General features: G+C 36.0%; 1 protein-coding gene across 1 annotated transcript in view; it reads left to right on the top strand.

Annotated features, from left to right (window-relative positions):
* LOC141508597 (NACHT, LRR and PYD domains-containing protein 12-like) overlaps window positions 1–18,325 on the top strand; it is a 70,854-nt gene that overhangs the window by 17,395 nt on the left and 35,134 nt on the right. The window contains 4 exon segments of the mRNA XM_074217378.1: window positions 6,772–7,587; window positions 7,590–8,394; window positions 10,764–10,837; window positions 10,839–10,965. Coding sequence (XP_074073479.1) covers window positions 6,772–7,587; window positions 7,590–8,394; window positions 10,764–10,837; window positions 10,839–10,965 — 1,822 coding nt within the window.

The raw sequence follows: 18,325 nt of genomic DNA on the forward strand, positions 1-18,325 counted from the left end.
TACTCAATCTTTTTGGAGTTTATCATTTCATGTTATTTCTAAAAAGTCATTTTTCTCTTCAGGAAACCTACATACTTGGTAAATTATAGGTTCTTAATAAATACTTATCAATTGATTGTTGGGTTTTGATGTTTGGATAAAAACATCTCATTGGGGCGGCTAGGTGGCACAGTGGATAAAGCACCGGCCCTGGAGTCAGGAGTACCTGGGTTCAAATCCTGTCTCAGACATTTACTAATTACTTAGCTGTGTGGCCTTGGGCAAGCCACTTAACCCCATTTGCCTTGCAAAAACCTAAAATAAATAAATAATACCCTAAAAACATCTCATTGGGATACATGACACAGTGTTGAGATAGGGAAGGAGAGACACCCCTATATTTTTCCCCACAATCAAGATGAGAGGAGTGGAATTTAGTAACTCTTCCCTGATATTGAAGAGAAGGAACCTTTTTGGCCATGAAGAAGATTTTCAAGAGGCCCCTGTAGATGAGGAAAGGAATTTAAGAGAAGGGGAGCCTGTGGATCTGAGAGAATGGAGCTAATGGAATAGATTTAAGCTGTGATTGAGGAAAGAAAAGAAGAGGTGCAGTGGAGAAAGGAGGAGATGAAATGAAATGGGTCAATCTTTGATCAAGTATTATATCTAAATCCAAAGAAAAATATTCTAGGAAGAAAATAATTAGATTGTTGAATTTTAAAAAATTCATTGTAATCAATGCTGAATCAGCAACAAAGATGGAAGTTCTTTTCTTTTTAAAAATTAATGCTAATTGGACATCATAAGTCCAGATTGAAGAGCAGCATCACAAACCGTAACTTGTTTTTGTTCAGTTGTTTTTCAGTAGGGTTCTAATCTTCATGATTGACCTTGTTGTTTTCTTGCCAAACATAATTGAATGGTTTATCATTTCTTTCTCTAACTCATTTTACTGAAGATGAGCCAAGCCAAACACTGATTGAGTGACTTTCTCAGGGCTTTACAGCTAGTAAGGATTTGAGGCCTAATTAAGTTGAATTTTCCTGATTCTTAGCTCGGTCTTTTATCCATTGTCATGTAGCTTTTGGGGTATAGGGGTACATTCAAGGAAGACTGGTAGTTTTGTTGTGAGGGTTGCTTTTTACCTTTGGTGTCTACCTGATCCATCTTATCTTCACCTTTGACTCCAGAAAACACATGTACAGTGACCACTTCCTAATAAACTCTTAGTAGTTGGGCTGAGATGGTGGAGGATAACCAAGGGATCTCATAAGACTTCCCTTGTTGGAATGGGATGGGAAAATGAAAACAATTTGTTCCAGGATCCATGAAGGCAAGTGAAGCAGGTCTGTGGAATGCTTAGAACTTGGTTGGACATCAAGGGACATTAAGGTCATCTACTGCATCCCAAGTAATCATCAGTCATCTTTGATGCTGTTCTGATACTGAACTGAGAAGATTCCAAACAAGAAACCAATGAGTTTTTGGCAACTTTGCTCTCATATCCAATTTATCCATGGATCAATTTATCCAATTTATGCATGATGCAATAGCATTTTTACCTATTTCAAAGTCTTGTGGCAACAGGTAATTTGAAAAGCAGCAGTTGCAGATTCTCCCAGAGCTGTAGTCCCATTCCTAAAACATAGGTGGCCCAGGACATAGGATCAGCTTTTCAACAGAAGTAGAACTGGCTCACATTGTCCCCTGAATGTTTGAGCAGCTTTTCCAGTATTACACTGTTCACCTCCTACTTTGTGAGGAAATTTGGAGAAAAGGTTCCCTAAAAATTTACTGTTTACCAAACCCTGTCTGCTTAATCAACTCTGGTCTATTTCCCAAGACAGAGGGAGATTCAACCCTTAGCCAAGACACAAAAAAATGTGCAAAGACTTCTACAAAATTGATTCCTCTTATCACATGGAATGTATGCACACTTATGGATCACACAAAATCCAGTAAACTTGAAAGATGAACAGCTCTTGTTGTGAGAGAACTCCACAGTTATCACATCCAAATAGCAGCCTTGAGTGAAATAAAGCTGGCTAATGAAAACCAAATTACTAAAGCTGGTATAGGATGCATATTTTTCTGAATTGGCTATAGTGATGTGTAACTCTGGGAGTGGAATCAGAAATACCAACAATATTGGCCACTTCTTACTGAAGACGTGTATCTCATGACCTCATCACATTGTCTTTCATTTACCTAAATGCAATAAAATTTCACCCATTATGGTATTTAATGCACTATGTCATTGTAAGGAGATGAGACAGACTGGAGTGATGAGAGAGATGAAAGCAATGTGTTGGGGTCAAATGCTGAACTCATCAAAGACTTATCTTCAACAAGCTAAAAATTTGCATTCAACCAAAGCAGACGATTTTGACAAGAAGATAACCATGAGACTAAGTGTCAGTAGATTACAATGCCTCTCTGAGTATAATAGTTCATGCCAACTTGTAGGTAAAGTTGAACCAACACATAGTAACAGTGAAGCAGAAAAGGAACGGGCAGCTTTTAGAAATTTTGTATGCAGTATTATATTTACTCAACTTGTCAGAATATTCATAAACATTCATAAACATTTTATTACACAAAATAATGAGCAAAATTCAGTAGTTGCTATGAAAAAAGAAGAACAGGGTTTAGCAGCAGGATTGTTAATCTGTCTCTAAGAAAAACAGCATTTAACTACATTAACAATAAAGTGCTTATGTTGTTTACTTGCGAAAATTAGACGGGGGCTATGACAGGAAACTATACCGCTTCCATTTGAATTAGCTTATGAAGTTTCTAAAGTTCACCTGGAAGGATAAGGTACCTGACACTAAAGGTGTTTCTAGAGCTGAACTGCCAAGTAAGCTCTACTGTAGAGAGCACCACATTGTTTGAATGTCAAAAGTTCACTTGCCTAACAGACACGTTTTTAGAGAACTCACAAAGACAAGCACTCACATGGCAGCCATAAGAAGGTATACAAGGACACTGTCAAGGTCTGTTTGGCAAACTTTGGAATCAAATGTGCTTCATGGGAGACACTTTAACAGGACTGCCCAATCTGACTTGCCCTCATCCAAATGGGTGCTATCTTCTATGAGCAAACCAAAATTGTGGAATGTCCAAAAGAGATGGGAGCTGCACAGGTTTAGAGAATCTACACCAGATGTTCACATGAACTATTTGTGCTTTAGCCTATGATAGAGCCTTCCAAGTTGATATTAGTCTAATCTTCCCTGGTTGGATACACTGTAACTTGATTCAATCAGAATGATGTCATTTTGGTTCTATCTGAAAAAGGTCAACAACCAATGTACCCAGCTCCCTCAGCAGCTATTTGCTCCTATACAATCTGCACAAACTATCTGAAGTTTTTCAAATAAATCTTAATGCCATCTTTTACATCAACTTAACTTTTTCAATAGCTGAATATATAGATATGGGTGTCACTTGTGTAGGTGGAATGTTCGGACCCTTTGGAAAACGACTTATATTTATGTGTCAGTCAGCCTTTAGCATCTATTCAGTAAATATAGTGCATTACTGTGCTAAAAGTTAGAAATGCAAATAAAAGTAGAATGACAGTCTCTGCCTTCTTGTACCTTGCATTCTAATAGGGGGAAAAGACACCTTAAAAGAATCTGATAAGTTTGGATTTGAAGACAGTACTTTCCTCGGGGTATGATAAAGTTCTAAATGCAGCCTAAGAGAGAATGAAGAAGTTGCTAGTCTTAGTGACTTTTTAGATTAGAAGTTCTGAGAGGAACTATCCATTTTGAAAGAAAAAGGTGGCTAGAAGAGCTTCCAGAAAAAAATGTTTCTTTAGACATGGTAGAAGAAAATCAGAGTGTAAACTGGAGAGAAATGAAGACCGAGTAGCCACAGGGGAGAAGAAGTATAGGATGGCAGTTTTTAGCTCAGTAAAAGTTAGAATTCCCAAGTGCTTAAAGCTATCCTAAAAAGGGAAATGAAACCTCATGGTATGGTGAGTTCCTATCACTTGTAGTTGCTAAGAAAAGCCTGAACAAGTCTTGTTGGGGATATTATGGAAACTTTCTACAGTGTTAGGCACACTCTAGACATTTAATCAGTCCATCAAACTGATTCAAGCAAAGCAATTGCCTTTTCAAGGCACATTGTACATGCAATAATTCTGTGATTAAAGCACATGGTCCTTGTCATCTTAAAACAAGGGCTAATATTAAGTAGTCAGTGAGGAGATCAAGATAGGTATAACAGAAAGGAAGTCTAAGAGAAGAGTGATCCTATGCACTTTGGATGATCAGAAGATGGTGGGTTTTGTGTTGAGGAAATGACAAGATTTTCATAGAAGAGATGAGATAGTTTGTGGTGGACCTAGGACATTCTAGGCTTCCTGTATTACTATTCACTCTCTCTTTTGGCTGGAAATCTCTCTCTCTCTTCTTCACCATCTCCAGGTCTCCCTGATTTCCTTAAAGTCTGAGCTAAAATCTCATTCTACAAGACTTTCCTGGTGCCCCCTATGTTAATGCCTTCCTGCTGATTTTGACTCCAGTTGATCCTGTCTGTATCTTGTTTGTACATGATTGTTAACTATTTTTCTTATTAGATTGTGAGATTTTTTTTGAGGACAGGGACTCTTTTTTATCTTTTTTCTCTTTTTTTTAGGTTTTTGCAAGGCAATGGGGTTAAGTGGCTTGCCCAAGGCCACACAGCTAGGTAATTATTAAGTGTCTAAGGTCAGAATTGAACTCAAGTACTCCTAATTCCAGGGCCGGTGCTCTATCTATCTACCATGCTACCTAGCCGCTCCTCTTTTATCTTTTTTAATTGATTTAAAAAAATTACAATTACATGTCATGACAGTTTTTCAACTTTCATCCACATGCATATGCATATTTCCTTTCACCTTCACTTCCCATCCCCCTCTCTTCAGTGGTGAACAGTCAGGTGAATTTTGTACATATACACACAATTATGTTTAACATGGATACAGATTAGTCATTTTCAGTATGAGGAATTTGAAATAGGGAAAAGAAAGAAAATCATAAGATAGGAAAGAAATACATAAGAGAAATTTTCAAAAAGTGAATGTAGTGATCATTCAGATATAATAGGGTTATTTTGCTTTGTTTTGTTTTTCCTCTGGATGGGGATAGCATTGTCTATAGCCAGGCTCCTAGAGTTGTCTAGTTCTTTGAATTGCTGAGAGGAGTTGTATCCATCAAGGTTGATCAACTCACATTGTTGTTTTTAAGATGGACAATAGACTCATGGTTCTGCTCCCTTTGTTCAGCTCCCTTTGTTCAGCATCAGTTTCTGTAATTCATTCTCTGCTTCTGTAGAGTTCTACCATTCATGGTTTCTTAGAAAACAAAAATATTCCACAACATTCATGTACCATAACTTGTTCACTCATTCCCCAGTTGATGGGCATCCCCTCAATTTCCAATTCTTTGCCATTTCAAAAAGAGCTGCTATGAATATTTTGGAACATGTGGAACTTCTCCCATTTTTCATAATTTCTTCTGGACATAGACCTAGTATTGGAATTTACTGAGTCAAAGGGTATGATCAGTTTTATTGCTCTTTAGGTATAGTTCCATATTCCTCTTCAGAGTGGTTGGATTATTTCACAATTCCACCAACAATGCATTAAGGTCCCAGTCTTCCCACAGTCTCTCCAACATTGATCATTTTCCCTTTTTTGTTATCTTAGTCAATCTGATAGTAGTGAGATGGAATCTCATGATTGTTTTAGTTTGTGTTTCTCTAATCAGTAATGATTTAGAGAATTTTTTCATAAGAATATATGTAGTTTTAATTTCTTCATTTGAAAATTGTTCTTATCCATTGACCATTTATCAATTGGGGAATGACTTGTAACCTTACAATTTGATGTACTTCTCTGTATACTTGAGAAATGAGACCTTTATGAGAGCCCTAGCTGTGAAAATGGTTTCCTAACTTTCTGTTTTCCTTCTAATTTTGGTAGCACTGGTTTTATTATGGTGAATTATTTTTTAATTTGATATAGTAAAAAATCATACATTTTACAATTTATAATGTACTCTTGTTTCATTCTTGGTCATAAATTTCTCCCCTTTGCATCTGACAGAGTATTTCTTGGTCTGTTAAGTCTTCTATGGTGTAACACTTTATGTCTAAATTCTGTGCCCATTTTTTTTGTTGTTGTTTTTTATAAGGCAATGAGGTTAAGTGACTTGCCCAAGGTCACATAGCTAGGAAATTATTAAGTCTCTGAGGTCACATTTGAACTCAGGTCCTCCTGACTCTAGGGCAGGTGCTCTCTATCCATTGTACCACCTAGCTGCCCCTCTTTTATCTTTCTTTCTATCCTCAGTTCTTAGCACACTACCTTGAATATAGTAGTCACTTAACAAATATTTGTGGATTTAAACTCTGACTTGAATGGTTTAACATTAATTAAAGAGGAGTGTAGAAAATTCATGGTATATTTGGGGGAAACAAGGATGGATGAATAGAAAGACCTTGAATTATGGAAGGAACAGATTTTATCTTGTGAAGAAGATAGAGACATTGAAAGCTCTGATCAGGGCTGTGATACTCTCAAGGTTGTGTTTCAGAAAAATCCGTTAAATTCAGGAGCAGCTTGGGTATGGGGGCTTACATGTATATAAACAGATGTGAAGTGAGGGCAGAGTCAGGGGAAACTCTTCACTTCCATATGGGCTGTGGGAATGATGATGCCCAAATCATTATCTCACTGACTTTTCACAAAGATGCCCCTTCAAATTTAATCCTTTACCATGTTTGTTTTGACTTTAGATGAAAGGAAAAAGTACCAAGAACGAATGAGAGGGAAATTCCAGTTTATGAGGGACAAAAACTCTCGTCCTGGAGAGCATGAACTCTTTCACCACAGATTCACACAGCTGCTGCAGCTTCCAGACTATCCTTACAAGGAGGAAAAGCAACATGAACTCCTAGTTCAAGGATGGAAACATGCTGAAATCATGGAGAAGCAAGGACAAATTACAGAGGTGTCAGCTTTATTTGATCCTGATCCAAAGATAGGAACCCAGCCCCGTACTGTTGTATTGCAGGGGGCTGCTGGTATTGGGAAGTCCACTCTGGCCAACAAAGTGATGTTGGACTGGGCAGAGGGAAAACTTTACCAGAAGAAGTTCAATTATGTTTTCTATTTCACTTGCAGAGAATTGAACACATTAGGAAGTAAAGGAATCAGTTTTGCTGATTTCATTGCCAGCAACTGGCCTGGTCTACAAGCTCCCATAATGGAAATTATGGCCCAACCAGAGAGACTTCTGTTCATCATTGATGGTTTAGATGAACTGAAATTCCCTTGTAATGAGCATAGATATGATCTCTGCAAAGACTGGAAGCAGCAGAAGCCAGTGTCCATCCTGCTGAGTAGTTTACTAAGGAAAATCTTGCTCCCTGAAGCCTCTTTGCTGCTTACTACAAGACTCACTGCTCTGGGAAAATTTATGCCTTTGTTAGAAAATCCTCATCATGTGGAGATCCTGGGATTCTCTGATAAACTTAGGAAGGAGTATTTCTGCAAATTTTTCAGAAACAAGGATGTAGGTAAAAAAGCTTTTAGTTTAGTAGAAAGCAATGCCACACCATGTGCTCTGTTCCTCTGATGAATTGGATTGTTTGCACTTGCCTGAAACAACAAGAGGAGAGAGGGAGAGATCCTGTCCAGGCTTTGAAAACTACCACTGCTCTATACATGTGTTATATCAGGGTAATAATACCTGAAGACAAGAACTTTCTACCCCAGCACTTGAGGGGCCTTTGTCACTTGGCTGCTGAAGGGATCTGGGAGAGGAAACTACTGTTTGAGGAGGAGGACCTGAGGAGACATGACTTAGAGGCAGCTGATGTCTCTGCCTTCTTAGACACGAACATTTTTCAGAAAGACAGTGACTGTGAAAACTACTTCAGTTTCATTCATTTGAGTTTCCAAGAGTTTTTTGCTGCCTTGTTCTATGTGATGAGCACAGACAAAGAGAGGGGAAAGAGTTCTGACTCCTCCATTCCAGATTTCAAAAAACTTTTGGAGGAGTGTAGCAGAGATGATGCCAGCTTTGTGGTCCTAGTGGTGCACTTCTTGTTTGGCTTCCTAAATACAGAAACAGCAAGGGAGCTGGAGAGGAAGTTCAGATGTAAAATGTCCCCAGAAAGCAAGCTACAATTACTGCAATGGGTTGAGGGTGAAATTAAGAAAGATTATGAGAAATACTGGTTTATTACAACTCAATTCCCACAATGGTGTTCTTACTTATATGAGACTCAAAATGCTGAGTTTGCAACCCAGGCACTAATTAATGTCCAAGAAATCAAACTACTTCTTCAGTACTATGAAACCCCGAAGGCAATTTTCTGCATTAAGCATTGTCCAGGAGCATGTAAAATTGTCCTGTAAGTATCATCTTTTATTATGTCTCAAAGCCTTATTAGATTCTTGACAGAAAGATTGAAATATAGATGTTTCTTACATAGGATCCCAGTGTTCACCTCTCAGATTCAGAATTTGATCAGTCCACATTTTCATCCTTAGTTTTTCTTTGGGGAAACCAGAGTTTTGGGGAAAACCTGGTTTTCTTTGGGGAAAGAACCAAACACCAGGTACTGCTTCACTTTACTTTTCCCTGTGCCTTTTTGGATAACTGAAATGGTGTTATTTTCCACTTCTAAAGGCATCTCAGATTGAATTAGTGCTATTAAAGTTGTTTCAATGCAAAGAAATCTTTCTTCATAGATAATACTACATTGTTATCTATGAGTGAAAAGAAAATGATAAAAACTGTGCACAGATTTTCCATATCCAACAGAGATTAATTGAAGGATATTCTGTCCTGGCAACTGATGTTCTGCAAAATGAGGAGGAGGACAAGGGCCTGAACAGGAGGGAGTGGGATTGGAGTTATAACAAATTTCCAGGTCAAGCAGCTTTTTCTACAGGAAAAAAAACATCTAGCAACTGTTGTGTGTTACAGATATCCTCTTTCAAAAGCTCTCAGGCAATGATTAGTCAGGGTGTAGCTGTCATTGTATTACCAGTTCTCTATTTTGGGATGCTTAACAATGTGACTTATTGATAGGGTAGAGCAGGGAAGGGAAGGAGAATAGACCTCATGTTATCATTGTTAGTGGTAGGAGACCTCTCCTCATATCCTTGGTGTGATTCTAAGACACTCTTCCTTGCACTAGTCTTCCTGGGCTCATAAGGACAAAATTTCTCATGCTTGCTCTTGGCAAAATTTCAGATTCACCTTCAGCCTGCTCAGCCAGGCTCCCAATTCTGAAGTATCATCCTGGTGGTTGAAGCAACAGGCTTATGTTAACTGAAGTTCTTTTGTTCAGATCTCCAAAAGATGGAATCCCACATAGGATATGGGTCATCTGGAATTAGAATGAATCCTTACAGAGGCATTTTGCAGATGCAGCTGAAACTCTTTTTTGGGGGTAAAAATTTGTAATTAGTAGCCCCTGCCTGGTAGCATCATTAAAGGCAACTCTGTGACATTTATGCCTAAAGTTTCTGATTTTTCTTCTTCTTAAGCTCTGTGTTCAGTTTTTTCCCCTTTATATTTACCTATCACCATCTGATCCCTTTATCTCTGAAGAGAGATTTCATCTGTTAGGTTTCTGCTATGTGTATAGCATTAGGTTATATTCTGGAACTTCAAATAACAAGGCTTACAAAAAGAATGAGTTATGTCCTTTTGGTATACTTGGATACCTCTTACATTACTTTCCTCGATATGTCCTAAAAGCCCTCAGAACTTTGTCAAAGGAAAGGATGAGGTTTAGAGTGACATTCAGGTCCCACTGGAATCAGAATAAAATGATAAAATAAAAATAGGGAAAAGAACAAAAAAATGAAGCCTTAGCAATGGTTAATGGTGTATAATAAAGGGGCGACTAGGTGGCATAGTGGATAAAAGCACCAGCCTTGGAGTCAGGAGTACCTGGGTTCAAATCTGATCTCAGACACTTAATAATTACCTAGCTGTGTGGCCTTGGGCAAGCCACTTAACCCCATTTGCCTTGCAAAAACCTAAAAAAAATGATGTATAATAAAATAGTCTTACCCCTTTCTCTTGGTTAAGGTTGGGACGGTTATTGATTGAATATATTCATGTGAGTCTTAGGAATCTAATTAATCTCTTTTACCATTGACTGGGAGTGTTAGCTTCACTGCAGGGACTTTCTGGAATTGCTGTCTAATTTCTTATCCTAAAAGCAGTTTCCTGGGACAAATTCCTCTATTGGTATATCCAAGAGTGAAATCTAGGTATAGATGAGTCTTTTCTTACTTTGAAAGATGGTAGACTAGAAAATCTGGGTCTCTGTGCATGTCAGATACTTAGAGATTTTGTACTCCCTTAAGTCAAGTTCCTTTCTTCTTCCCTCATGTTGACTGATCCAGACTTTGATTTCAGCTTTGCCACTGAGTCTAAGGAGTGTCGGATAATACTGATTGTATAAAGAGTACTAAGGAGAAGGGGGGCAGTGGGGTGAAGGCCCAGGGGAATTGACAATGGAATTTGTCTCCAATACTCAATATGTATTGTCTCCTGCATATATTGAGGAGAGTAATGTAAGAGGTACCCAAGAACACCAAAAGGACAGTACTCAGTCTCTTTGTTACAAACATCTAATCCCACTACTTAGAGTCTCTTTGAGAATTGTAATTTGCTTTGGGGATTTTTCATTAATTCTGGGAGTCAATTTGAGTGTCACTGATACCCATAGTAAAATCTTATTCTCATTTCTCTTTCCAGTTATTTTCATTCACCTTGCTATTTTGCAAGATCTCTTCTCTGTGCTGATCAAGAATCAAAACCTGAAAGAGATCAAACTGTACATGTATAAGGATATAACACTGTTGAAGGAGTTAGATAAGAATCTATTACTTCCAGACCCTCCCCTGGAAAACCTTTGTGTGGCACTGAGACATCCAAACTGGAAAGTGGAAAAACTGACGTAAGTGTAAGCTGGTTCCAATAGCTGGGGTGGCTGCCTATTTGGGATTGGGGAAAGTGAGGGAAAGAATTCTTAGGAGGAAAAGAGAGGAAAGAACACAATCTGAGTGTAAAACAGAATAATGAAAAGAAGAGAGTGGAAGAAGAAAGAGGGAATGTGAAACATATAATCTTTCTCATTACTATCATGGAATGTTATTCTTGGTATACTAGTTATAACAATATGAAAAAATAATGAAATTAAAGGTGGATATTGGCAGAGAGGAGAAAGAATATAATGTTTTGAGGGTTCATTATTTTCAATATTTTCATAGAACACATTCCAATTCAAAAATACATTTTAGATGCAGCCAGGTGGCACAGTGGATAGAGCACCAACCCTGGGATCAGGAGGACCTGAGTTCAAATCTACCCTCAGACATTTCATTATTGCCTAGCTGTGTGACCTTGGGCAAGCCACTTAATCCCATTGCCTTAAATAAGTAAAAAATATATTCTACATTAATCACATAAATTTTAACTTGTAAAACCTTTAAAATTCCCACTCAAAACCTGATTCCATTTGGACAGCAACAAAGACTCAATATCCTATGAAACTGAAATGAAGAAAGAGCTGTTTCATGCCAAATCCTGATTGCTCCTAAAAAGTTTAGACTCACAGCAGCAGAGAGGGAGATTTATGAGAATTCAGGGCAGAGTTACAGAATTTAAGAAGAAAATTTACTTCTTATTCTTCCCCCATGGGATAAGCAGAGTCACTCTCCTCCAGACAGAAACTTGCAATGATAAAATTTTAGCCTTAACAGATATTTCCTTAAAGAAGCATTAAGAGAGGGGAGAGTCCCCAAATGCAAAAGGAATGTATGTGGGGAGCTAGAAAAACCAGGCAGCTAAATCAGAAATCTGGACACAGAGACATTTAAAAATGTCTAAGAAATGGCCCATCAAAACACAGAGAGATATTCCACAACAAAAATAGGATTGCAGAACTGCCAGAGTAAAACTTAAAAAAAAAATTAGGAAAAGGAGAACAGACCCCTTTTCTCTTTCAAAAAGTAAAAAAGATTTTCAGGAAATGAAATGTGGCCCATAGTGCCTGATAATGAGTTTTTTTTTAATGAAAAGTATCATATTTACTCCATTTCCTGGCTGTGAAACAGAGGGGAGGGAAGACAGTGAGAAGCTTAACTAACAGGGGAAGGGAACAAAAAGATGTAGTGGAATTGGTCAATCAGGGCAGAAAGACAGCACTTCAGAGCAAACCAGGTAGAGATAGCTGAAATTTTGATTCTGCTGTTACCCATGTAATCAAACAATTGAAACAGATAACTACACCAGATGACAAAACACCCAGAAGAGGGCACTTTGCTCTTCCACTAGAGGTCCCAGAGACATACTACACAACAGAAGGAAGCACACCAGAATGAAATTCTTACACCAGAGGGTCACATGAAGACAAACCAGAGGACATTCTCAGCATAGGCTAGAATTCCTGTAAAATTCAGAGGTAAATCCCAAAGAATATTTTTACCATAATAAAAAAAAAGTTCAGTTCCAAATAAAGAAGGGAGTTGAAAGATCTCTTTCCTTCCAAAGCTACCATTTTCTTCAGGCAACAATTTTCCAGAGTCAAGTCCTTTAGTAGTGTGTTTGGAATCCCTGACTATATCTGAGTAGAGGCAACATCTTTTAAAACAATTAATTTATTGAAAATAATGAACCCTCAAAACATTATATTCTTTATTCTCTCTGCCAATATCCATCTTTAATTTCATTGTTTTTTCTTATTGTTATAACTAGTACACCAAGAATAACATCCCATGATACATGAGGCTTATTCTCTATGATTTACCTAGAAATCTATTTACTATAGATCCATTAGAAAGGACTTTCCAGGGGCAACTAGGTGGCATAGTGGATAAAGCACAGCCCTTGGAGTCAGGAGTACCTGGGTTCAAATCCAGTCTCAGATACTTAATAATTACCTAGCTGTGTGGCCTTGGGCAAACCACTTAACCCCACTTGCCTCGCAAAAACCTTAAAAAAAAGAGAAAGAAATGACTTTCTAGAGTAAAATTTGTAAGGCATATTTATACAAAAAGGACAAAGAGCTATGAAAGTGAGTTAGCCAATCAATGATATTACATAAAGATGACATAGTTTATACATCATGATCCTATCCTACATTAAAGTATTTGCTTCACATTTCTATGGATAAGAATTCTAGTAGGGCTAAAGAATGAATGATTAAAAACAGGATTTTTGGCGTGGCTAGGTGGCATACTGGATAAAGCACCGGCCCTGGAGTCAGGAATACCTGGGTTCAAATCCAGTCTCAAGACACTTAATAATTACCTAGCTGTGTGGCTTTGGGCAAGCCACTTAACCCTGTTTGCCTTGCAAAAAAAAATATATATATATATATATATATGATCAAAATCAATTCAAAATGACAAAAAGTAGAAAATATCTGAATTAATCAGATACACAGATTTCTATGAATATAGCTTTGTTACAGAATTTATGGGAGACATAAAATAATGGATGGACATTAAAATGACAATGCTCTTTTAATTTATGGGTTTAGTGTTATACCAATCAAATTGCCAAGGAAATACTTTTAAAAATAAGATAAAAAAATAAAAAAAATTACATGAATAATCAAAAAGTCCTGTCTCTAGGAAAAAAGATAGTAAAAGGTATAAATTAAGAGCATTATCAAAACTCAAATTTTATTATAAAGCAATAAATACAAAATCTATTTGGCAGTGGTTAAAACAGAAGAATAGATAAGGAAAAGAGCCAAGATAAAGAATAAACCGAATCCTTAGAAACCAGTCTTCAAGTGTTGGAAAAACTGAAGAATATAATTTACAAGTTGGAAGGATTCCCTTTTTGTGGATATTCAGACATGAAAACTACAAAACCCTTTGGAAGAAATTGTTTTGATTCTCATACCATGTAACATAGTAAATTGAAAATGATTTAGGTGAACTAAACATAAAATTCATACCATAAAAATAATTAGATAAGAACAAGACCATGTACCTTTCATAACTATGAATAGGGGAAATTTCTTCAAGAAGAGAGAAAAGATGATAAAGTATGAAGCAGATAATATTGACCATATAGTTCACCTCTACTCCCTTCTTGTTCAAACCTGTGGAAAATTGGATTCTACTCCTGGAACACTCCTTGGCTTTGATAGGGCAACTTTGGCCTTATATTGCTTTGTTCCGGGCTTACAAAGCATCATCAACTGTAACATCATCAATTGCACCACCCCCTGCTCCAGACATTTGTATTGCAACCTTATACTCTTTCCATCTCTTTTTTATATGTTGTTTTCCCCTATGAAAAATGTAAGATCCTTGAAGGGAAGCATTGTTTTTATTGTGTCCCTAGCAGTTAAAATAATTCTGACTATCTAGTAAGTCCTTAAATATTTTATCTATCTGCCTACTTATCTGTCAGAATAATAGGAGGGAAAATAGCATAGAAAATATTTCAGCAAATATCAATGATAATTGTCTAATATCCTAAATTTATGTGTGACTAATACAAGAAATAAGTTGATTAATAGAAACAAAAAATGATGAAGAATTAGAGGTCACATGAAAATATGATCCAAATGACTAATAGTGAGAGAAATATGAATTAAATCCAGTATGGTTTTATTTATATGATGCAAATTGATAAAGAGGACAAATATGTCAACAGTCAATCTTGAGAATACTATGTGACTATAGGAACAGTAGCTCTCTTGGCAGGATGGTATTGATCCAGCTAAATGATATCCATTTAGATCTCTATCAAAAATTTGAAATTGTCCTTGTCCAATAGAAACTATTTTGTTCAATTATATGCTAACAAACTAAAATTTAGAGGTAGCAGGATTATTTCCAAAAACATTATGCCCAGATTAACTTTTTAAAAAGGAGCAAACCATTTCAATAATCCATTATCAATATAAAGAAATTCCAAAAGTCAGAAATGAGTTCCCCCAATAAAATTAAAATTTAGGACCAGATGATTTCATCAATCATTCAAAGAGTGAGTAATGCCAATAATATATAAAACATTTGCAATAAGAAAAGGCAACCTTCATATCTTCTTTCATAATGTAAATGGGAGGTTTTTATATCTAAATCTTGAAGAAAGAAAACAAAGAAAGCAATACAAAGACCATTAACTTCTAATGAACATTGATTCAAAAATTATAAATAAAATATTATTTAAAAGGCTATAAATTATTATAATATGAAACACTTATCAGGGTTGGTGAAACATGACTGATTATAAATGGATCAAATTACATTAAAAATAGAAATAGTAAAAAAAACATTTGATAACATCAATAGATGCTGAAAAGTCTTTTAATGAAATCAAGTAATACTTTTTAAATAAAAATTCTAGAAATCATAGGAATCAGTGGACTTCTCCTTAATATAGAAAATTACTTTTAAATTATATAAATTGAAGATTACTTTCTCATAAGACTGGGGTAAAACATGGATGTCTGTCTGATCATCACTGCTATATAATAAATGTTAGAAATGCTAGCCAGAACAATAAGAACTAGAGAGAGTGAGCATAGACAGAGAGAAAACAAATTAATTCCTTATACAGATGATATGATGGTGCACTTAAAGAACTCTAGAGACTCAATTGCTCTTTAGAATAAAAAAATTGAAATAATAACTTATGTGAAGTTGTAGTATATGACAAAATTACATAAATTATCATTCCCCTATATAAACAGCAAAATGCAAAATAAATGATAAAGAGAAAGTACATTCAAATAACTGTAAAAATTGTAAAATATTTGAGAACATATCTTACAAGATCAATCAAGAAACCTTATGCTTAGAGGATCTGATAGAATGTCTTCATTTGGTGATTTTGTTGCTATATCTGATATTTGTGATGTCACCACTGCTAAAATCATCTCCAGAGAGGTATCTGATGGTATTATTGCACCTGGATATGAAGAAGAGGCATTGAAAATCTTCTCCAAAAAAAAAAAATGGAAATTACTTTGTACTTCAGATGGATCCATGTTACAAACCAGATAAGAATGAAATTCAAACACTTTTTGGATTATATCTAAGTCAGAAGAGGAATAATGGTGTGGTTGACAAGTCATTATTTAGCAACATTGTTATAAAGCATAAAGATTTACCTGAGTTTGCTATCAGAGACCTCATTGTAGCTACTGATTGCTGTCAAATACACTCAGTCCAATTCAGTGTGCTATGCTAAGAATGGTCAGGTAATTGGTATTGGAGCAGGTCAGCAATCCCAAATACACTGTACACGCCTTGCAGGAGAGAAGGCAAACAATTGGTGGCTTAGACATCACCCCCGGGTGCTTTCAATGAAATTTAAAACTGGAGTAAAGAGAGCATAAATCTCTAATGCTATTGATCAATATGTGACTGGCACCATTGGTGAGGGTGATGATTTAGCCAAATGGGAAGGATTGTTTGAAGAAATTCCTAAACTTTTAACTGAGGTAGAAAAGAAGGAATGGATTGATTCATTGGAACATGTGTGTCTCAGCTCTGATGCTTTTTTCCCTTTTAGGGATAATGTAGACAGGGCTAAGAGGAGTGGTGTAGAATTCATCGTGGCTCCCTCAGGTTCAGCTGCTGGTCAGATTGTGATTGACGCCTGTGATGAACTTGGAATGACATTCATTCATACAAATCTTCCACTGTTTCATCATTGATTCTGATGCATACTTTTCTGAATGATTTGCAAAAATGTATCATGCATAATTGTGGACAATCGTGATAATATATGAAAAACTTGAATGGAGATCTTTTAAAAAGAAACTTTAATACCTTTTTATTCTTTGAAACTGAATAAATTAAGAAAGTTTTATCAAAGAAATTTAATCATGGGAGTAAGTTTCATATATATATTTCATCTTTGAGGATTGAACAACTCCTGTATTTGATTTCTACTGTACATCTTTATGTAAGAGTGCAGTATAACTCGGCTATTTGGAAAGCCATTTAAATATACTTATCTGAACACAGCCAATAAGCAAGCAATAAAGGACTGAGCAACAAAAAGATTTATTTTCCTTTCAGACCCTTACTCAGAATTCATTCATTCTTTATATTCAAACTGATTACATGTTTGTGTGTACAAACAATAACAGATCTAACATCTAACAGATCTGGTCATTTGATTTCTAAACTCACCCAAAATTTGAAAAAAACAAATTAGAATCAATCTTAAAGAGGTATTTCAGCTTTCCACTCAAAGAATAGTTGCCATTTTGGTAGTCAGTTCTGGTCTGCTGAAATGCAGTTAGTATCTCCGCAAACCCTCCCCCTTTTATTTTAAAGGCAGAAAAATGTGGCTTAAGCTGAAATTGAAGATTTTCCCTGAAGAGTGATTGTATATTCACTCCAAAATAAAGAATGAAACTAATAATAGCTAAAGAGTGATAACATAGTTATGTATTTAAAGGAAAGGTAGACCTTAATAAGCATCCCAATGCTGCTTCAGGTGTACTAACGGTTTCTTGTAAAAGTTTCACTGGAACTTTAGGTTAGCCCTTTTGGACCCTCTATCTAGACTTTGTACTAATACCTACAAATGTGTGGTGACAATAAGAAGTTTCTGTTTGTGTGTGTGTGTGTGTGATTTTTTTTTTTTTGCTTTTTTTAAACCTTAAACAATTTTTTTTTGACTAACTTAAAGCTGTACAAATAGTTTGCTTAAAGTGAACTTCAGGAGTACAAGCAAAAAGAAAACAACCTGAGTTTTTTTTTCATAAAACATGATGAAATTAAAAAAAAAGGAAACCTTATGCTTTTCAGTATAAAGCATTCTTTGGTGAAGTAATGACAGACATAAAAAATTAGAGAAATATTTCTCCATTTCTAAATTGTGAGTCACACCAATAAGTAAAAAAAAAACAGTACTACATAAATTAATCTTCTTATTCACTATCATGCAGTTCTAATACCCAAAAGAATATTTTTAGAGACATAGAAAAATATGTTCATACGGAAGAGCAAAAGATCAAGAATGTTGTGGGTAATGGTGAAAAAAAAAGTGGGAAAGAGGCTGTTTATTAGGATAATATCTCAAATGTATTACAAATCAGTAATCATAAAAACAATTTCATAAAGATTTTAAAAAGATCATTCAATTAACAGTTTAGGTATACAACATAAAGAAGCAAGTGCATGCAATGTTATACTGTTTGGTAACTCAAAAGCTCTAATCGGGGCGGCTAGGTGGCTCAGTGGATAGAGTACCAGCCCTGGAGTCAGGAGTATCTGAGTTCAAATCCTGCCCCTCAGACACTTAATAATTACCTAGCCTCGGGCAAGCCACTT

Source organism: Macrotis lagotis, chromosome 1, assembly GCF_037893015.1.
Source record: "Macrotis lagotis isolate mMagLag1 chromosome 1, bilby.v1.9.chrom.fasta, whole genome shotgun sequence".
Lineage (NCBI taxonomy): Eukaryota > Metazoa > Chordata > Mammalia > Peramelemorphia > Peramelidae > Macrotis > Macrotis lagotis.